General features: G+C 45.8%; 1 protein-coding gene across 1 annotated transcript; it reads right to left on the bottom strand.

The window, feature by feature from the left end:
- Window positions 1–233: 233 nt before the first annotated feature.
- Window positions 234–22,960, bottom strand: LOC130544265 (transport and Golgi organization protein 1 homolog). The gene is made up of 14 exons (XM_057315282.1): window positions 19,996–22,960; window positions 16,701–16,832; window positions 13,561–13,582; window positions 11,544–11,632; window positions 11,232–11,309; window positions 10,792–10,902; window positions 10,139–10,202; window positions 9,833–9,971; window positions 7,724–7,825; window positions 6,992–7,052; window positions 6,852–6,887; window positions 6,705–6,772; window positions 6,487–6,581; window positions 234–5,548 (listed from the first exon to the last, which is right to left on the bottom strand). The coding sequence occupies exons 1-14, from the start codon at window positions 20,056–20,058 to the stop codon at window positions 5,418–5,420; spliced, it is 1,191 nt and encodes a 396-aa protein (XP_057171265.1). The 5' UTR covers window positions 20,059–22,960; the 3' UTR covers window positions 234–5,417.
- Window positions 22,961–23,034: the final 74 nt, after the last annotated feature.

Here is a 23,034-nt window from a genome sequence, read left to right as displayed (position 1 = left end):
GAGGGATTCTGTATAGCACGTTTACCAGCAGAAGTAAAACAGGGATGACTTACGAAACATGGCCTATCTAAGCACATTCCAAACCGCAAAGCAGATAATAAAAAATGCACGGAGAGCTTCCCCTAGTTTCCAGTCGTGAGGATGACCACAGACCTTGTCACAGGTTAATCATCTAACCGCAATACGAACACAATACGTATCGCACCTGTACATACCCCAGTGGCAATCAGGCAGCCCAGAGACTTCAGTGTGCAGTGAGCTGTCAGCTTCCTTGAGTTATTTCCCCCACGTGCGCTATGGGTGAGCAGGGGTACACAAACACACACACACACACACACACACACACACACACACACAAACACACACAAGACACACACACAGTGAGTGTTCTGCCATCCTTCACCGCTAACCACCTGTGGCTTTGGGAGAGGCCCCCAAAGATGATGATTTGTAACGGAGAAGCCTGTCAGCCCCTGCGTGAACTGCTTGTATTTGAGAGGTGAACGACGCCACAGACAAACTGGATGACCCACCCAACAGACACAAGGCCAGGACACGGTGCTGCCCAGACAGGAACAGGATTCCAGAAATGGTTACAACTGGAAACAGCCACCGTATTTACCTTGTCCTTCTCTGGGTCCTTCTCGGGCACGGTGCCACCTTTGTCCCCTTGAGCGCCACAGGTTTCTGAATTGGACCGAGGCCCTAGAAGAGACAGAGGTGGATTCAGACGGGTGTTGGCCACGCAAGATTCAAGCCAAAGCTCTACACCTGCCCCAGCCTGTTCTACTCTCCCACTCTCAGGTCCCTTCCAGATGCAGAGCGTTTCTCACAGGTCTCCGCTGACCTCTGTGGACAAAGGAGAGACCAGTCCCTCACCCTTGGGGAGATGACCACTCCGCACAGTAGAGATGATTTCAGAACTAATCAATAACGCTGGACAACTGGGGCCTCCACACATGCAAGTGATGTAAAGACTGTGCTCCATTAAGCCCAGAGCCCAAAACATCATGTCTGTGCAGGGCACCTGGGCAATGCTTTTATGTCTGTCTATTGCACAATGTCACACTTCTTCTCAATGGCAGACCCCTGCTGCCCAGTTCTGTATGGTGAAACGAGACAGTCCACGAAATGGACGTCCACAGAAAGTTGAGGAATGTTCCTGTGTCCTCACTCAGGTTGATCCTTGCATTGCAAAGCCTCGTGGTACCTCCTCTACATCTTCTCCACCGACACATGTAGTCACACGATGAATACGCGCTACAACTCACATCATGCAATCCAGATCATCTTACCACATGGTGGCGGAACGAGGGGCAGGGGAGGCCCGCATGTCGACCAAGGTGGAGGAGGCTGAGGTGGCCCACAGCCAATGAAGCCTGGTAAAGTTTGGTCCATAGGGCAGGGCATGCAGGTGGGCCGAGGAAACCCTCTCACATCTGGACCCACCTGCAGACAGACAGGAACATAGTTTGGTGAGACAGACAGAAGTTGTAACACCAAGAGATGAAACCCAAAGAAAGAGCTCTCAGCATCTGCCTCCTTCTCCAATACCACGTTCCAGCAGAGCCGCATCCGTGCTAGAGAACTTGACCCCTCCCCACTGCTGCCAACTATAACAAGGGGGGAGAGGGGAATGGATATTACAGGAATAACCTACTGTCACCAAACATCACTAACCATGTCTGCCAATGGTCACTAGCAAGAAGTAGCATCTTCAAAGATGAAAAAGGAGCATGGCAAACTAGTGAAGGCAGGACACTCCAGACACGGAGGCATCGGGATCCTGGACAACACTTCATCTTTCCTCCTCAACCACACAGAATATTTTGGTTTGTTAACAAGAGAGAGAATGTGATGAAACTGCCCTTTCTTCTCAGGAATCCGAGCCACTCGAGGTGAATCCTTTGCCTGCAAGCCCCTGACTGTCCCCACGCTGCCTCACTTCCTGACACAAGGGTCTTCTGCTCTCTGCAGTTTCTGGCCATGGCCACAAACACACTTGAGGAATTAGGGGCCTGTGATCTGACAGGGGAATTGGAAAAGTGTTTTCCAAAAGGAACGTGATACCAATAACCCTTCTATAACTCAGCAGCTGTGCTTATCTTAAAACACAGTCACTCGGACATTTCAGCACACTGAGTTCCAGAGTAATTTTGTCCAATAGGAAATTAAGATGGGAAGCATAAGTTAGAGAAGCCACAAAACTGTATATGCTTTCCGGTGGAAAACTCGAGAACGTGTGATGAGAGAAGAAACCTGCTCTCACTGTGACTTCGGACCAAACGACCTGCTCCTAGAAGCCCAACCGAAGGGCTTGTGGGGCACCGGTCATGCAGATAATCGCTAACATCCCCCCTTCAGAAAGTGTGTGTCACAGTGTGTTTTGCGACACGACACTAACAGCTTTGATCATGCAAAATAGTTGTGGAAAGGGTACAAGGAGAGGGATTCTGTATAGCACGTTTACCAGCAGAAGTAAAACAGGGATGACTTACGAAACATGGCCTATCTAAGCACATTCCAAACCGCAAAGCAGATAATAAAAAATGCATGGAGAGCTTCCCCTAGTTTCCAGTCGTGAGGATGACCACAGACCTTGTCACAGGTTAATCATCTAACCGCAATACGAACACAATACGTATCGCACCTGTACATACCCCAGTGGCAATCAGGCAGCCCAGAGACTTCAGTGTGCAGTGAGCTGTCAGCTTCCTTGAGTTATTTCCCCCACGTGCGCTATGGGTGAGCAGGGGTACACAAACACACACACACACACACACACACACACAAACACACACAAGACACACACAGAGTGAGTGTTCTGCCATCCTTCACCGCTAACCACCTGTGGCTTTGGGAGAGGCCCCCAAAGATGATGATTTGTAACGGAGAAGCCTGTCAGCCCCTGCGTGAACTGCTTGTATTTGAGAGGTGAACGACGCCACAGACAAACTGGATGACCCACCCAACAGACACAAGGCCAGGACACGGTGCTGCCCAGACAGGAACAGGATTCCAGAAATGGTTACAACTGGAAACAGCCACCGTATTTACCTTGTCCTTCTCTGGGTCCTTCTTGGGCACGGTGCCACCTTTGTCCCCTTGAGCGCCACAGGTTTCTGAATTGGACCGAGGCCCTAGAAGAGACAGAGGTGGATTCAGACGGGTGTTGGCCACGCAAGATTCAAGCCAAAGCTCTACACCTGCCCCAGCCTGTTCTACTCTCCCACTCTCAGGTCCCTTCCAGATGCAGAGCGTTTCTCACAGGTCTCCGCTGACCTCTGTGGACAAAGGAGAGACCAGTCCCTCACCCTTGGGGAGATGACCACTCCGCACAGTAGAGATGATTTCAGAACTAATCAATAACGCTGGACAACTGGGGCCTCCACACATGCAAGTGATGTAAAGACTGTGCTCCATTAAGCCCAGAGCCCAAAACATCATGTCTGTGCAGGGCACCTGGGCAATGCTTTTATGTCTGTCTATTGCACAATGTCACACTTCTTCTCAATGGCAGACCCCTGCTGCCCAGTTCTGTATGGTGAAACGAGACAGTCCACGAAATGGATGTCCACAGAAAGTTGAGGAATGTTCCTGTGTCCTCACTCAGGTTGATCCTTGCATTGCAAAGCCTCGTGGTACCTCCTCTACATCTTCTCCACCGACACATGTAGTCACACGATGAATACGCGCTACAACTCACATCATGCAATCCAGATCATCTTACCACATGGTGGCGGAACGAGGGGCAGGGGAGGCCCGCATGTCGACCAAGGTGGAGGAGGCTGAGGTGGCCCACAGCCAATGAAGCCTGGTAAAGTTTGGTCCATAGGGCAGGGCATGCAGGTGGGCCGAGGAAACCCTCTCACATCTGGACCCACCTGCAGACAGACAGGAACATAGTTTGGTGAGACAGACAGAAGTTGTAACACCAAGAGATGAAACCCAAAGAAAGAGCTCTCAGCATCTGCCTCCTTCTCCAATACCACGTTCCAGCAGAGCCGCATCCGTGCTAGAGAACTTGACCCCTCCCCACTGCTGCCAACTATAACAAGGGGGGAGAGGGGAATGGATATTACAGGAATAACCTACTGTCACCAAACATCACTAACCATGTCTGCCAATGGTCACTAGCAAGAAGTAGCATCTTCAAAGATGAAAAAGGAGCATGGCAAACTAGTGAAGGCAGGACACTCCAGACACGGAGGCATCGGGATCCTGGACAACACTTCATCTTTCCTCCTCAACCACACAGAATATTTTGGTTTGTTAACAAGAGAGAGAATGTGATGAAACTGCCCTTTCTTCTCAGGAATCCGAGCCACTCGAGGTGAATCCTTTGCCTGCAAGCCCCTGACTGTCCCCACGCTGCCTCACTTCCTGACACAAGGGTCTTCTGCTCTCTGCAGTTTCTGGCCATGGCCACAAACACACTTGAGGAATTAGGGGCCTGTGATCTGACAGGGGAATTGGAAAAGTGTTTTCCAAAAGGAACGTGATACCAATAACCCTTCTATAACTCAGCAGCTGTGCTTATCTTAAAACACAGTCACTCGGACATTTCAGCACACTGAGTTCCAGAGTAATTTTGTCCAATAGGAAATTAAGATGGGAAGCATAAGTTAGAGAAGCCACAAAACTGTATATGCTTTCCGGTGGAAAACTCGAGAACGTGTGATGAGAGAAGAAACCTGCTCTCACTGTGACTTCGGACCAAACGACCTGCTCCTAGAAGCCCAACCGAAGGGCTTGTGGGGCACCGGTCATGCAGATAATCGCTAACATCCCCCCTTCAGAAAGTGTGTGTCACAGTGTGTTTTGCGACACGACACTAACAGCTTTGATCATGCAAAATAGTTGTGGAAAGGGTACAAGGAGAGGGATTCTGTATAGCACGTTTACCAGCAGAAGTAAAACAGGGATGACTTACGAAACATGGCCTATCTAAGCACATTCCAAACCGCATAGCAGATAATAAAAAGTCGACGGAGAGCTTCCCCTGGTTTCCAGTCGTTAGGATGACCACAGACCTTGTCACAGGTTAATTATCTAACTCCAATACGAACACAATACCTATCGCACCTAAACCTACCCCGATGGGAGTCAGGCAGCCCAGAGACTTCAGTGTGCAGTGAGCTGTCATGTTCCTTGAGTTATTTCCCCGTTGTGCACTATGGGTGAGCAGGGGTACACACACACACACACACACACACACACACACACACACAGTGAGTGTTCTGCCATCCTTCACCTGTAACCACCTGTGGCTTTGGGAGAGGCCCCCAAAGATGATGATTTGTAACGGAGAAGCCTGTCAGCCCCTGGGTGAGCTTATTGTGTTTTGAGAGGTGAACGACGCCACAGACAAACTGGACGACCCACCCAACAGACACAAGGCCAGGACACGGTGTTGCTCAAAATCGGAAGTTTCTGGAAAAAGTGGAAAAGGCCACGGTAGTTACCTTGTACATCCCAGGGTGTCTATTAGGCTCAGTGCCGTTGTTCCTCATGGGTGCCCCATCAGCTTCAGCATCAGACCAATGCCCTAGAATGCATGGAAGTTTATTCAGACTGTAATTGTGCAGAATTCAACCCAACCCTCCAAACCCTCCCCCACCACGTCCCACCCTCTCCCACTTTCGGGTCCCTTCCTAGACACAGAGCATTTCCCTCATGTCTCTGCTGACCCCTGATGACAAGGGGGACACCTGCCCCTCCCCCTCGAGGAAGGGACCACCGTCCTCCATCTGCTTCAGGTGCTTTCATAGCGAAAGAAACAGCAGTAGACTGCTCCGGGGAAACCAACTACGAATGAATAAACCCTCAAAATGAACAGCATGCATTCTTCCTCAAGCCACAGGCTCATGGTTCAATCTTTCAGTCTACAGATGAGGCCTAGCATGTGTGACTGACTATTATGGAAATATTTAACAGAAGAAATGGAGTAGACTGATCGTATAGTCGGGAGCAAAGAAACAATAGGAGATTGAGAAGTAAAGCTGTGACATCATACTGATAACATTACAGGAGTAAAATGCACACATCTCACTGATAAATGCAGTACAGCAGATTGCAAAGAAAACCAAAATAAAGGAACCTCCATAAAGAGTAAATAAATGACTTTTTTTCAAATAGTCTTTTTCTTTTCTCAAAAACTCTTTACCACTGAGTCAAGGTGGGAAGGAAGCTGGGGCTCATGACTCCTCCAGGCCCATCTCTTCAGTTGGGCGGTGGTGGGGGGCGGGGGAGGTTCTGCAGTGATGGGACGGGCGTGAGCTCCGCCTGTCACAGGGACAGGTGCCCTGCTGCCTGGGGGAATCTGAGGAAAACACCCACCTGTCACCCCTTCAGACAACCTGCTGTCCGTAGGTACTGCTTGTGATTCTCTCCAGGACACACAATGACCACCCACAGGAATGGGAAGGACACCGTGTGCTTTCCCAGCAGAAGTCAGGCTGCCCTGTTTCACAGCGCGCTCCCTACCTCTCCGTGGAGGGCTCCACATCTCAGGTCTTCCCAGCATCGCTTCCTGCCTCATGCATCCCTCAGGCAGCATCTGTCCTTTCATCATGCGCAGTCTTGAATACAGAGAAAGAGCAGACGTCTATAAGAATTACATCACCACGTCCTCTACTGGACACCAAACAGTGTAGTTGTCACCCCTCAAAACACCCGTAAAAAGGCACATCAGACTCGCACACCTGTGTATCATGTAGGCGTTCTCCCTTCTCTGCTGCTGTATCTTCCGCTCCCAAACCCGAGCCTTGATCTGCGGGAGAAAAACCCACCCATCTTCAGTTGTGCCAGACTGTGCCCCAAATGGAGAGCAGGGAAAAGAAAACACTTACCCAATTCCCTACAGCATTCTTTTCATGAACTGCGATCTGAAAAAGCCAACACACCAAAAGCGCATGTTCAGGGATCTAAGGGCCACTTCCGTCCCCTGCAGGAGGCGGTAAGGGGCCTGTTGGGGCACAGCTCAGGTTACCTTGCGTTCAAAGGTGAGCTCTGCCTCCTGCAGCTGGTCTTGCATCTTTCCGATCTGTTGTCTGTCAGGTACAATTGCTTTCGTCAGATAAAGCCCAATATTGGGTGTGATTTTAAATCATCGGCCCATGTGGCCGTCCTCCAGTTATCTGTCCCCTCATCCAATTGATCCTGACACAGGAAACACTTCCACATGACTATACGTGGACAGCAGGATCAAAGCTATTGTCACATCCTTTCCTTACTCATTTCTCCACACATGCAGGGTTCAGAGTTGATATAATTTCCTTACCCGTTTTCAATCTTTCCCTAATTTATCACATGACAAGTATCTTTCGTCATGAAGCTCTATTCTCCTTTAACTTCTATCCTCGCCACGTTTGCCAGGGTTGCAAAGACCAGCGCCATCAGATGGCACTACCGTGTTTATGGGTAGGATTCATCCTACGACAAACTGCTTTCCTCAAGATGACCACCACTGACACCACAACCAGGGACTCTGGCGTGGAACAAGTTTCCACAGAGTCAGGCCAGCGCTGGTTATCAGGACATGTTTACTAACATGGTTGTTTTGCTCTTTCTAAAACTTATCTCTTTGGGTCTGTTAATTCTTTCTGGATATGTCCCCTGAATTTTTGTTTATATTACTTGTTGAGTCTAGACATTGTACAAAGGTGAAAAATACAAAGTAAACAAGGATTTCAGGAGCCGCTAGTATGGTGTCTGAACTCACTTGTACTTGTCTATTTCTTCTTTGGTTACTTTCAGATTTTCCTCGGCATCTGACAGCTGATTCTTTGTTGCCTCCAGTTCATAAAGTGTCTTTTCCAGCTTCCTAAAATGGGAAAGGTATATACATAGACCAGTAGCCAAGGTCCAGAATTTCTGCCGTTTTTCCTCCCAGCACACTTGGGGCCTAGATTTGAATGGCTTCCATAAATGCACAGACTGTGAACACCATCAGGGAAATGAACTGAAGGCCCCATTTAGGGCTAAAGAAAAATCAGATTCTGGCTGCTGCCACGTCCCCTGCAATCAGAGCTGTCTTTGTACTTCTCTACTTCAATTCATTCATCACCAAGTCACCAAATAACACTGCACTTTGTGCCCTCTCAGAATAGGTCTTTCTTTCTCTGAGATGGTGAAGGCTCATTTCAGTTCAAAGTGAGAAACTAGGCCTGAAAACTATTTGGATGAAGCAGGAGACCATCATTAGTCTTACACCTCCATGGGGAGCCCCGATCCTCAGACCAAGGCTGTGCCCGACACGGACAGCCCAAAAGGAAGCCTTCCAGAGTACGGCTTCATCAGCATGGCAACTCACTCCCAGACATCTCTAGGGTTTAGAAGTACAACCCCTGCTTCCTCCTTCAAAGATCCTGGTGGAGGAAAAGGCCAATCTTAGTGCTGACAGTATGTCCTGAAGTATAAAATGATGTGAACTGTCACACAGTCAGGGTGTTATCTCCAGGCAACAGATGTCAGATGGACAACTATCAACTGCATGGAGTCAACCTACTTTAACAGAGTCCACTGATAGTGAAAGCAGCAAAGAGCGATGCTTAGAAAGGCTGGTTTCCTGTGTCGCCCTCAGACTCTTTTGTTCATGGTGTTGATTTAAAGGGTTTCAATGTGATTCTTGAGTAAATCAAAAAGACTCTTAGAAACTGAGACAAAAGCTCTAGACAGAGAAGGACTCATGCATTTGCTTCTGGTCTCTCAGGCAATCCTTCAGCACATGCTCTGTGGAGTGGCTGTAATGTAGTGGTTCAGCTGTGAGGTGTTGAAGAGAGAAAGGTGGTCAGGACACTGTACCTGCCCCAGAAAGAACTTACCAATGAACAGAACCAAGATGCCAGTGAGACAGAGCGGCCCCCACCCCCGGTGTGGGAAGGATTAGCACAAAGCTGAGTCTCCAGGGAAGAGGGGGAACAGTTTTGCTTTTCAGCATGAATGAGGGACTCTAAGGTCCTGAGAACTTTCTCCTCCTGAGGAAAATAGAGGAAGTACTGTACAAAAGTGGAAACTCGTGAGTGAATGCACCCAACTTCTAAGGAGCGCATGAAGAAACAGGAGAACCAGATGCAGAAGAAGGAAGCCCAGGAGAAAGCCAACCTGGCAGTGGGAGCCAAGCTCCCCAGGTCTCATCAATGAGTTCTGGAACAGGCAAGTGAACTGCAAAGAAACTGAACGACTTTATGAGCACAGCCTTAGAAGGAAACAAGTGCTGTTCAGGGTCAGCCAGCAAAGGTGAGCCCCTAGTGAAACTGCAGGCTTTGCTTGGGATGCAGGAGAGTTACACCTACAAAATCAGGTGGACAGGAAATACCCCGGCCTTCTTAGGATTGGGCCACAGTGAACGATTTTGGTTGTACACTGGATGAAGGGAACCAGTATTGCTGGAGCCCCAACCCACTTTCCACAAAGAAATTCCCATTGTTTCTGCAGCAAGAGAATTCCATTTTTCTCTACACATTCTTGACCCAAGTCTGGTACTGAATAAGAAACTGACTGAATTCAGGGCTGATGAGAACATGTGATGAGACTGAAACCAAAAGGACAATGTAGATGGACCCAGAGGGGATCCAGGTATCAAGCTGATTAGTGCTGGTACCTTCCCTCTTCTGCCCCAATGAATCACACCACAACGTGTGACAAGCAGTTGGAACAGAAACAAAAATGCAGGTTGCACAGATCAAGGTAGGAAGGGCAGGTACTTCTACAGAATGCATTTGGCAAAAATACTCTAGATCCAATTCCCAACGAACTACAACTATCTAGCCTGGCTGCCACATAAATTCATACAACAGTGTTTGTGACGATTAACACAGGAATAGCTTACTCTTCGGCAGCCACTTTTCTTCGTTCAGAGAAATCCACCACGATACCCAATTTCTTCCTTAGCAGCTTCAATTCCACTTCCTTAGCTGCCTTCAAAGAACTCAGGGCGTTGCACTTCTGTTCCAAGACCTTTTTGCTTTCTGTAAAGGATGAGTTTTCTTTTGTATGAGTGGGCACGTGACCTGAGAACTTGGTTTTGTTGGGGAAAGGAGAAGGGCAAGACCTTGAAGGCAGGAAGGCATTCTTTCCCTTCCCAGTGCAAACTCATTGCCAGCATATGGGGATTTCTTTCCCTAAAATAACATACCCTTCAGTACATGTTTTTTGGACTCCAAGGCTCCCTGCTCTTCATCCTCCAATGCATCTTGGGCCTTGAAGACAGATATGAGGAAAGACATTCAAGAAATCATGATCACAGAACAATGTGAGTGCACCTAACAGAACGGGATCATGCAGTGCAACAAAGAAAGCCCTTGAGGCATAAATAGAACAAGGAGAAAGTAAGGAGACCCACACTTTTGTATACACACATATACACAAACACACACAAACACATATACCTAATTATATACATAAATTATATATGTACATATCTTCCCCTATTAACATTGAAAATTCTCTCTTCAGCATTGAGAGGAAGGGACTATACAATTTGGCTGGCTATCACCCTTCATAACTCAAGTATCTTGTGGGATTTTCTACATATCTTGGAGGGCAGGGCTGAACGATGTGATAATTACCTAGCTGTGAAATAAACCATACTTCCTAGTCCTTGAAATAGCAGACCTCATCGTGATGGTCCTAAGTGAAATTCCAGCTCACTGTTCGGTAGGAGTTTCAGTTCCCAGATGCCCACTCTCTACTGTGGTAAACAGCAAGCGAATACGCTGCCCTCCCCTCACCCAATGACCAAAAGCCTCCCGAGCCACGTTAAGGTAAATCTCAACAGCCAACTCTTACCATGTCCTCATTCTTGACATTCTTCTCTCTCATAGCTTGCAACATAGTCCGCTTGAAATGAAGGGCGACATTTAAATTTGCATTAACCCGTTCAACCTTTCCGATGTTCTCCTTCAACAAAACATATTGAATGAGTAATAATAATTCATTACTTAGGGCACGTGGGTGGCATCTGGGTGTCGCAGTAGGTCCAACTCCTGCTTTCATTTTGGCTCCAGTCCCCACCTCAGAGTCATGGGACTGACCCCTGCGTCAGCCTACACACTCAGCATGGAGTCTGCTTGGGATTCTCTCTCTCCCTCTGCCCCCCTCCACTCGCTCTTTCTCTCTCACAAATCAATCAATCTTTATAATAATAATAATAATAATAATAATAATAATAATTCATTACTTTTATTTCTGTTGTTAGAACACAATTCAGGCAAAGAAGGGATCCTTACCTTCAATTTAAGAATTTTGTCAGAGAGAAACTGATGTTCTCTCTTGATTTCTGCGCGATGTTTCTTTCCTTCCCTGATCTATAAAACATACAAAAAGGGAATCAGAATTCAAAAATAGCAGAGTGTTAGTCAAAGCTATCTAACGCTGTGTGACTCCTTTCACAGATAGAGAGGCAGCGCTCTACACTTGTGAAGCTTCTCTTGAATTGGGACCATTTCTGGGTCACGTGAAATAGGTCAATAGGATGAACTACCAGAGGGGGAAGTAACCAAAATGAAATCACAAAAAACTATTTGAAAGGGCACTGATACCTTCTCCTCCCAAATGGATATTTCTTTAGCAAGTTCCTTGTTTTCATTTTTAAACCGATGGATCTTTTCAGCTATTTGTTGTAAAGTAACTAAAAGGAGAAAAAAGAATTTCTAAGATAATTAGCAAAACCAGTGACATTGAATAATCCCACTGTAATAGCCCCAGAAACACATTCTCAGACACTTGGGTGTAACTAACTCGATAGCATTCCCATTGTGCCTGAAGAAAGCAAGGTTTAGCAGCATTTGAAACCTAAGACAACCTATTACAGGGAGATTCCTACTTAAAATGTTTTCAGAAATAGAGAAACACAATCACATGTCTTCTATTTTTCTCCCATCTGTAAGCACCATTCTTGGAAAATTCAATCACTGCAAATACTTATGTTATCACCAGAGATGTAACAGAAAAATCAAGCATCCTTTCTTTTTTTTTAAGATTTTATTTATTTATTTGACAGAGAAACAGCCAGTGAGAGAGGGAACACAAGCAGGGGGAGTGGGAGAGGAAGAAGCAGGCTCCCAGCGGAGGAGCCTGATGTGGGGCTCAATCCCAGGACTCTGAGATCACGCCCTGAGCTGAAGGCAGACGCTTAATGACTGAGCCATCCAGGCGCCCCAAGCATCCTTTCAACTAACATTTCTCTCCTCCAATGATTAAGGTACATAAGTAGGTCCCTGCAAACAACCCAAAATGAACAAAACCATCCTTTGCTCCTGCTCAGCGCCACGTCTACTTCCAGGTCCTACTTGGAATTCCACACAAGGAAAGCTCAAAATGTCAACTGAGTGGCTACTCAAAGGCCTTCCATGACTTCCTGCTGCTCACAGATTGCCTTTCAGGAACCCCAGGCTGGGGACTCTGGAGGACCAGATCTTTGGAATCAAACACACTTGGGTACACTCTCCATGTTACACAGAGTCTTTGGAGTGCCTGGTAACTCACAGTTCCTAGAACACAAGGTTTTCTCAGCCCAACTTGAGAATGCTACCCTCCACCCTTAAGGGAAAACAACCCTCATGAAGTGCGCTATCACAAGTGGATAACACATGTAAGTTCTAGAACACAGACTCCTCTAACAGGCACTTAATTCTCTCATCTTGGGGCACCTGGGTGCCTCAGTTGGTTAAGTGACTGCCTTCAGCTCAGGTCATGATCCCGGACCCTGGAATCCAGTCCCACATCCGGCTCTCTGCTCAAACGGGAGCCTGCTTCTCCCTCTCCCTCTGCCTGCCACTCTGCCTGCTTGTGCTCTCTCTCTGTCAAATGAATAAATAAAATCTTTTAAAAAATAATAATTCTCTCATCTTACCTCAAGCGCAAACTTCTCTTCTACTGGCCCAATGTGAGAGCTCTCGTGCCCCGAGATCTCTCTTCTCACCACCACCACTGCTGCACTCACAGGGACAAACACCAGCATTCGAGGGTTTGCTAAGTGCCAGGCAGCCACCTCGGCCGTCAGACAGCACCATGGAATCACCACAATCCATGAGGCCCAGACACAATACATTACCACCCCTGGCACACGTTCCTTTCCACTCCTTCTCCCCTGGCAGGAAGGGCTCCCTCCACTTCAGACTCAATACCGTGGTGTAAACCTCTCCTGTGACACACACTCTGCCTGGCAATATCTGGTTTCTTCTCTAAGAGTAGCCTGCTTGATAGACTCAGAGTGTTTTCTCATCTTCACATTTCACCAAGAGCCAGGTCATGGCAAAGTACCCACTCCAGACCTCAGGCTCCTATCCTCACTTGCCTTCTAAACTTCTCTCTGCAAAATTACACCCTTTTTATTCTCCCTCCTCCCATGAGGTGTTCCTCCTCCTGGTCTCCTAAGAGATGGCAAAACCCTCCACATTATCACTTAGACTCCACATGGAGGAGAGAAATATTTTCAAGACTTAACAAGTCAATTAGACATCAGAAGTCACCACATTTATCCCTAGTCAAATTACACCCACATCAACACTAGTACTGAGAATTTATTACAAAGAAAACTAAAGCCAGAAATCTTACCTTCATATTGTCGAGGTGCAATCTAAGAGTGGAAGAAACAAAATTAAGTTTGATGTCAAAACATATTACTAGAAAAAATCTACAGTTCAGATAAATACTGAAATAGTAATCCAAAGAAGTTACAGTAATCATTTTACTTAGCAGAATGAATTCACAGGATTAGAAAGAAGACGAAATTAGCATTTCTAACTACGAAACTCATCTATGACTTTCTCTGAAAGTCATCATAGTTCACAATTCATTTCTGATAAAAAGCACAAAGGTGTATAACTTATTTTTGACCTCATAATCTATTCACATTCTATTAAATGAACGTTCACCCTATTCAATTTTGACAAGGGATCGGGTGGACATTTAAAAAATAATCATTAATTCATCGTTTCCCTAACTGTTTTGTAACCAATATCCACACTGAAGTTTAGAACCTGGGATTATTGTTCAATCCTGAAAGATATAAAATGGAAGGAAGGAAGAAAGAAAGGAAGGCAGGCCGGTAGGGAGGAAGGCGAACAAGCAAAAACTCTGAGAAAGATATGCTTCTTTCCTTCTCTAGAAAGCCTTTCTGAAATCTTACAAAGACATGGCTGTTTGCTGAATTCACACAGTTACGGAACATAAGGTGTTATGAATTTTCCAAGACTGCTACAAATGGAGTGTCATCAAAAAGAAATGAAAGCCATCGAATGAGAAAAAAGTGGCACATGGCGAGTGATGAAGCATAAGCAACAACAGAAATGACAGCTGATGTTTCGAAAAAGGGGAACCAGGCTCCCCAGAATCGAGTCACCCAGATAAATTATAGCTCAATAAAATCTAGGCAAGACCCCATCTTGACACCATTAACATATTTCCCCATTCAAAAGTTTTACAGGATGATGAGAGGCTGAGGCCAGCCCCCAAATCTTGCCAGGATATTAGAATATCAGCACACTATCAACAAGCCAGTCATGATAATGTTGTTGGGGAATGTGCATCAGTGGAGGGCAAAGAGAAAACCACGGTTATTCTTTTAACTTCACATGTTGTTTAGGGACCTCTGAGCTTCCCTGGCCCTTGTCACCCAGCCCCACAGGCAGGGGAAATGAAAAGATGGATGGGCACACCAAATACTTAATATTTTTGTTTTCTTTCTGAAGGGAATCTTTCTCCATTGGCTGGGAGAGGGGCAAAATTCCCATTTAGAAATAAACTGAAAAGTTTTCTGCTCTTCTTAGAAGTTCTGCCCTCAAGTGAAATACGTCACCAGAGCCTAACTGGGGGTTTCCCAAAGACTAAGCAATAGAGCTGAGGGCAAATACTCAACTCCAGTGCTCTCTCCTCCCTGTCTCACCTGGGAGGAAACTTGGCCTAACCCCTAGTCAGATTAGCAGAAGACCTCATTCTAACCTCCTATTTACCCCAGCTGCTTTACCAGGACACAATACCTAACTTTCCACACAACCTTACAGGGCACACTACAGGTAAAAAGCACAACAGCAAGCATTAGAATCACACTTCCCATGGCAGAGATGACGGGATTAGCAGGCTAGGAATTTAAAGTCACTTCTATTTATGATATTGGATCTCAGGATAAAGTGGACAATAGGAAGAAGCGATGGTGAATATAAGCAGAGAGATGAAACTCTAAGATTTTAATGTAATTCTAGACAACAACACCATAACAGAAATCAAGAACGCCTCTGATGGGTTCATCAACAGACTCAACACACCAGAGGAAAGAATCATTTAGCCTAAAGGATTTCCAGTAGAAACTTCCAAAAAAGAAACACAAAGACAAAAATTACAAAGACAGCACAGAAAATCCAAGACCAGTGGGATAAATACAAAACTTGTAACACACACATAACAGGAATACCTATTCCTATAGGAGAATGGACAAAGAGATATTTGAAGCAATAATGACTGAGGATTTTCCAAAATTAGTTGTCACCAAATCACAGATCCAGGAAGCTCAAAACATCGAAAGCAGCATACATACCAAAACAAACATACAAACAACTAACATACAAAAAACACCAACAATGCCTAATCTAGACTATTCAGCTACAGATCATTAAAGACAAAGAAAAATTCTGGAAATCAGGAGCAGGGGTTGGGGTAGGAGTCTGAAGGAGGTAGAGGGGAGCAATAACATCTTACCCAAGAGGAACAAGGATAAGAACTACATCACACTTCTTCCCAGAAACCATGCCATCAAGAAGGATGAAATGTTTACATTGGTAAAAGAAACATCAAACTAGAAACCTGTGGCCAGTGAATGACCCTTCAAAACACACTACAGAGTGAGGAAAACTGTCAGGGATAATGACAGTCATTACTTCAATGTTTAAGTGGCCAATTCTCCAAAAGACGTAACAATTTCTAATGTGCGTGCATTAACAACAGAGAGTCAAAGTACATGAGGCAGAAACTGAAAATATTGCTGGTGGGAATAGATGAATCCATTCCTATGGCTGGAGAACTCAAAACCCTCTTACGAGTCATTGACAGATCCAGCAGATACAGAAGTTCCATGAGAACACAGGTGAACTGAACAGCATCACCAATCCACGGCATCCATTAACATCTGCAGAATACTTCATTCAACAACAGAAGTACAGACATTCTTCTCAAGCTCCCATGGAACATTCATTGAGAGAGGCCATATTTGGGGCCATAAGATACATCTGAACAACCAAAGGAATAGAAATCACAGGAAGTATGTTCTCAGACCACAAATCACTCAAACTAGACATCATGAACAGAAAGATAGGGGGAGAATGACCAAAATATGGAGATTAAACAACACACTCCTAAAGGAGGACAGGTAAGTGGAGGGATGGGTGAAAGAGGTGAAGGGGATTGAGAGTACACTTATTGTGATGAGCACTGAGAAATGTATAGAATTGCTGAATCATGTTGTACACCTGAAACTAATATTACACTGTTTGCCAATTATGCTTGAACTTAAAAAAAAAAACACATATGGATCAACAAGGCACCTCAATAGAAATTTAAAACTATTTCAATCTAGGTCATAATCAAAATTGACATATTAGAGGGAAATTTGTAGTACTGAATGGATATAAAAATGTCCAGTGACTATAAAATTTTCTGCTTATTTATGAATAAAAGTATATCAGGTACTTTGGTATACTTACAGCGAGGACGGTTCTCCAGATGTAAATGAGAAAGGCACAAATGCCCAAATAGCCAGTAAGAATGGGAAAGTTCCACAGAACTCCAGCCCCATCAAGGCCGAGAATGAAACGGTCAGGCACAACGTGGACAAGCTGAAATAACATTTGAGATAATGAAGAATCTCAACGACATTCACAATGTATATGTCACAAGGAATAACTTCACAGACTCCCCACCAGCCTCCAGGAGGTTAGCACACCTCTCAACTGCCTCCTCCTGGAGGAGAAGGAGCACAGAGGGATTACAAAGGAGCAGGGGCCAACTTTGGGGACTGATGAGTGTGTTTGCTCTCTTACTTGGTGATGGTTTCATTGCTGCTTACCTATGTCAAATATCAACAAACTGTATTCTTTAAAAAGATGTTGTGATCATACAACATGGAAGCTGTAGGAAAAATCTAATAGGCAAATCTTAAGAGATTTTATTTTCCCTACAAGCACATTGCAGATATTTTTTCTATAGCTAACAGAACTTAAGAATTTATAAGTCAAAATAAAATAGACAATGCAAGTAAATGTAAACTTAGAGTAGGTAAGAAGTCAGTGACTTCTATTGTACATCCATGAAGGACCTGGATAAACTCCTTTGGAACATTTCAAAAAATACACCCAACATGTATGGAAAAACAAGAGAAAGCAAGAATAAAACATGTACTAGAGATAAAAATGAGAATGTTATATGGACAGATGTTCAGATAAGGACATAAGTGAGACAGACAGGAGGTTTCTCATTAACTCATTAATAATAACATAGGATTATTAGTCCAACAAAAATAAATTATAGTTATTGTTTGGTTTCTGAAAACATTGATGTTTTCTTTCAATGCTCAGCTTGCTTCTGAATCACAGTCCAAAATGTCAGATTTCTGAAGTACATAAAGATTTGCATCATCAGGTGATCTTGTATATTTTGAGGATATCTGTGAGGCTTTAGTTACTTGAACACCTATCTCCAAAAAGCCAGTGAAAGGAATTCATGTTCCCATTTCTTGGTATTGTAACTAAATCAGTCAATAGCAACTATAAAATTTAACTTTTTAAAGAGAGAAAACATTAAAATAAAAGATTGCATTTATTTATTTGAAAGAGAGAAAGAGCATGAGCAGGGGAATGGGTAGAAGGAAAGGGGGAAGCAGACTGCCCTCTGAGTGGGGAGCTGGACAGGACTCAATCCCAGGACCCTGGGATCATGACCCAAGCCTAAGGTAGACGTTTAACTGATTGAACCATCCAGGGTCCCCTGGATTCTAAAAGAATACAAAATTCCTATATATGGACACCAAAACAAAGAACACATATCATTTTACAAAAACTAGAGTTATAAGTACTTCAGGAGAAAAGACATTCATGATGCAATTCATACTAATTCACACCCAGCTTGAATTTTGTGCAAACAAAACTCTCTAGAAAGTAGCCCCTGATATCTAATACATTTTCATCTTCAGCCCTCATAGCTGAGGCCCCGAAAATGTGTGCTGGTAGGAAACATACACTGTCTGTGAATAGCCACTGTCTGAAAGAGAGCAGTAGCTGTCAGCACTATGGTTGATCATGGGGATCAAATGCACAAAAGACAGAGGCCATCTTGTCATGAATGTAAAACACACCCAGTCGTGGGCACTCGGTACATCTGGCAGCTGTCTGGATGCTGATCAGCAGCTGACTCTTAACTGGATGACATCCAATGGGGCCAATAACACTAGGTTTTCAGAGACAGTAGCCATGAGCAGGTGGAGTGGGAAATGCAAGACCAGTTAGTTCATGCAAGAGCCCAGAGATGAGGCAGGGTGAGAAAGCTGAACTGATTTATGAGATGCAGACTGGGTAGAGGGGAATAATTCCAATCAAGACTACCAAGAAATGTCCTCCTTTGAAGACGCAAAAGAAATGGAATAGAGTCTATTTTGACTGGAGGTATATGTGCAGGATGATTCTGCCTCAATACAAGGATCCTTCCTGACTATTGACACTTTTGAGATCCGTCTCAAAGAATCAGGTACAAGCCGATCTAAAGAAGTCTACTTATTTGTAGGGGTGTTCCCTGTCTGTCTCTTTCCCTCTCTCCTGGAGTACAGGTTTTACTTTAATGATGAAATAGTCACACTGCAAACCAGGTATTTCTTTATATTTGGACAATCTTAAGGACATTCAGAACCTTTTTACTTTGGGGAAATCAACACTCTATACATACTTGGCTGAAGAAAAGGACAACTCATTTACTTCCTGATCACATCACACCTTCAGATTTTCCTGTGACAAATGTCCGAGCAGGATGTGGTCACTTAGTGTCTGCTGGGCTTCTAGGGCTCCCATGGACCTGGTGGGACACAGAGTCCCTGGGGACAGTCTCCAAGACCAGAAGGAAAGGGCTGACTCAGAACTTGTTAAAAGTCAACAAACGAGGAAGCACAGAGCACAAAGGACATTTCACTTTTTAACACTCTAGTCCCAACACCAATGCTTGAGATATCTTTGTTCCCAGGGCTGCCAAACTCCACAAATATCAACAATGTGCTGATAGGAAAACAAACTACACATAAGATGGACCCTAAACTTAACAAAGCTTGAAGCAGGAGCTTCACCGGGCTTCCAGGAGCCAGTCTAATACGCATAGTTCCTATTAAATTCAAGTTCCTGACATTTTTAAAGACAATTTTAATGAGATATAATGTATATCATATAAGCCCCCACTTTAAGACAAAGAGCTCAATGGCTTTTCGTATCTTCACAAATCCTTCCTTCTTGACACCATAAACCTAGTATTTTCAGGTTTCCATCCTGCCAGCGCTGCGGTTTTTGGACCAAGCAGCACAGACAGGATGTAGAACTTGGTGTGGATGGCTGTGGCCACAACCCCTTCAGGCTGACTGAGAAACCTTCCCTGTGGTGCTCAGTCTTCAGAGAGATGTGAAGTTCTTCCGAAGTTCCCATCAAGAATCCCATGAAAAAGCTGTTATTTAACCACCATGTGAAGGAACCCACTAGGAAGGAAGACACTACCAGCAGCTTTGGGGCACCTGGGTGGCTCAGTCAGTTAAGTGACAAAGTCTTGGTTTGGATCAAGTCGTGATCTCATGGTCCTGAGATTGAGCCCCTCTTTAGGCTCTGGGCTCACCGCACAGCTGGCTTGGGATTCTCTCTGTCCCTCACCCTCTGCCCTTCCCTCTGCACCTGTGCCCTTTCTCTCTCTCAAATAAATCACATCTTAAAAAAAAGAAAAGAAGGAAGACACCACTGAAGTGCCATATTTACTCACATTTGGGTTTTGGGAACCGGGACACCAGAGCAAGAGCAGCCAGAACAGTCTCTGCACCTTCATGTCTTGGTCCTTTCAAGGGGCGCTGGGGCACCAGGGAGGAGGTGGAGATTGGGGGTAGTGTGGAAGTGGGGTGGGGTGGGGTAGGGAGTGGTGGGAGGGGATAGGGTGGTAATTAGGGATGGCGGTAATGTGGAAATAGAGGGTAGGATTGGGGAAGGCGTTTGTCAGGACAAGAGGAGGTCTCGGACAGTGTCAGGGTCAGATCAAGTACTCAAGGGGAGGCAGGAGGGTTCAGAAAGGTTAGTAGGTCAGCAGGTTAGTAAATCACTAGGTCAGCAGGATACAGTAGCAGGTTAAACGATTGGAGGAGGATCCACCTTCTTCCAAGCCTTCACCTAACTGAAGGTAGAGGCTTTACACTTTCTCTCGACCAATCAGCTGCCTTTGCCCCTGGTACATCATAATGGACACCCCGCGCGACCTCGTTTGTAAGTAGCCCCTTCCCAACTGTCGTCCCACCACACGCCATCCCGACGACAGGTCCTCTCTGGAACTTTGGCAGACCTTCTTGTTTCTGCTCCTTCCCAATCCAGGTCCCTGTTCCCTCTTCTGGGCGCTCTCTCCTTCCTTTCCCAACTCCCATCCTAGGGCCATTGGCTGAACAACATATAAAACAAAGGAGGATAGAACTGCAACAAGAATCAAATACACAAGCAGGGTGGGAGGTTTCAGCCCCCTCTCAGCAACTCAGTGCAGACAGAACATCCATAAGATGTAGGTCCTGAAAGCAAACCATCTGAATCCCACAGCTATCTCCACATATCTGTCCACATCCTTATACCACTGTGTAAGACACATTAACTGTAGGCACACAGGATGCAGTTACAAAAATGCACCCAATTTATTTTGTCCACAGGGGAAATTTCAATGTTTCCAGGGAGTGAAATCACACAGAGTACATTTTGGTAATATAATGGGCTAGAAATGATTGACAAAAAGCTAACTAGAAATTCCCGTATGTTTAGAATTTGAGAAGTACCTCTGTAAATAAAATATGAGTAAAGAAATCCCAAAGAAAAAGAGAGATATTAGAACTCAATGAAATGAGCATCATAAAATTATAATCAAATATGTCTTCTGGCCAGAAATTCCTGGAATATTGGTGTGAGAAGATTGTATGGTCTCAAAATCATCCCTAATTGACCAAGACATTTTAATACTGCAAACAGCGGTAGATCTGTCACTTATCTCTATGACCCTCCTACCCATTAGCTTGGGCTTTACGTCATGAACCACACAGGGAATCAATCCAAGCTGACTCTCATGAGATCTCCTGGGACCTCCAGGAATGAGAGCATTTTAAGAGAAAACATTCACCAGCTTCTCTCCTGGGAGATCCAGGGACAAGACCCAGAGAGCTGGCAGCTCCAGGTGTGCTGAGTTGGGAGAGCCAAGCAGGTGGGCAGGGCCAGGGGCCCAGGTGACTAGAAGAACCCCTGTGATCATCTCTCCTGGGCCCTGTCCTGAGCAGCACTTCCTAAACTGTTTCTCTCTAGGACTAACACAAGGTTTCCCCAACTCATTCAAGCCCAAGACAGCTGAAAATCAGTGCTCTACAAACCACCACGTCATTATTGTGCAAATTTCTTGTAAATAGGAACCATTCTAGCTCTGCTAAAATAGGAAAACAGTGTCTTTCACATAAATATAAAGAAACCATAAAAAAACAAGCAAACAAAAACAAAAGAAGGATCACAAAACATTAGTATTAAATTCTGTTTAGATGCCGCTGCCCGCCTCAAGAGCCCCAGAGTTGGGCTGCCCTGATTATAGGAGAGACCAGCTACAGAAGGGGTGGAGTCAGACTAACCCAAAAGTGAACAGGAGCGAGGCCCAGCCTATAAGGGGACTAGGGAATTCCATGAAGGATGGCCAGGGTCACCCTGATTACAACTGGAACAGGGAGCAGGGAAAGAAGAAGCAGTGAACAGAGTTTGGGGGCATGAAACAGATGAGATCCCTCATGGAGGTGAAAAGTGTCCCCAAAGCCAGTGTCAGCCTCCCATCCACAAAGCCCTTCGTGGCCCCTGGAGACAGGGCCCGGAGCCTAGAGTTTAATATCCAGCTGTGCTGCTTACCAGCTTGTGACCCTGGGCTGGTTTCCTTCAGTGAACTGCGAGTGTCCACGCCTGTGTCCGTAACTGTAGAGGACAAGTGGAAGCCACGTGCTGAGCACCTGTGGACATTAGCATCATCATCTCCATGGGGCAAGTGTTTTCCAGATCCGGTGCCTCACGTCTCACAGCTGTTAAAGGCAACACTGGTGACAACCACAGGTCCCTCCTGTGTCAGGCCTGTGCTCAGCCCTGCCCTTTGCACACATCATCTCTCAGGCTCCAGATGGCAGGAGGAGGTCATGAAGAGTGGAGAGAGTTATGGGCCCCTGGCGAGGCTGAGGGATTCCTGGGCCCTGGGAAGAGTGAGGGAGTGGGGTCTCCTAGGGAGGGCTGAGGAATGGAACTCCTGGGCTCCTTGGAAGGAATGGGGGATTGGGCACCCCTGGAAAGGGCTGGAGGAGTCTTGCAGGATTCCTGGGTCCCCTCAGGGCAGATCCCTCCCACACCTGTGCTGATAAAGGCTGGCATCTGGAAGCAACAGCAGCAGCAGCAGCATTCAGAGGCAGCAGAGGGAGCAGATCCATGGGAGGCTGGATGGAGCAGTGAAGAATGGTCTGGCAGCCAAGTGGACTCACCAGGCTGGACTGCCCTCGGCCCCTTCCCCTTCCCCAGCCACCTCACTAGCTCTGGCCTTGACCTCACCCTCTAGCAGGGCATGCGCAAGCCAGGCAGAGGTGGACACCTGGGGCCAAGGAAGGGTCCCTCCCCAGATCTCTGGGTCCTGGTTGTTGAATAGACAAAAGGAGTCACCCAGGGCCCCTGGAACCAGGAGGAGAATCTGGCCCGAGAGGCCTCTCTGCTGGGGCTTGGGGAGAATCATGGAAGGACAGCATTTAGCACTGGTTCATTCACAGAATAA

The sequence above is a fragment of the Ursus arctos genome, unplaced genomic scaffold (assembly GCF_023065955.2).
Source record: "Ursus arctos isolate Adak ecotype North America unplaced genomic scaffold, UrsArc2.0 scaffold_2, whole genome shotgun sequence".
NCBI classification, from domain to species: Eukaryota; Metazoa; Chordata; class Mammalia; order Carnivora; family Ursidae; genus Ursus; species Ursus arctos.
Note: the sequence above shows the minus strand (reverse complement) of the source record. Positions and strands in the feature narration are given on the sequence as shown.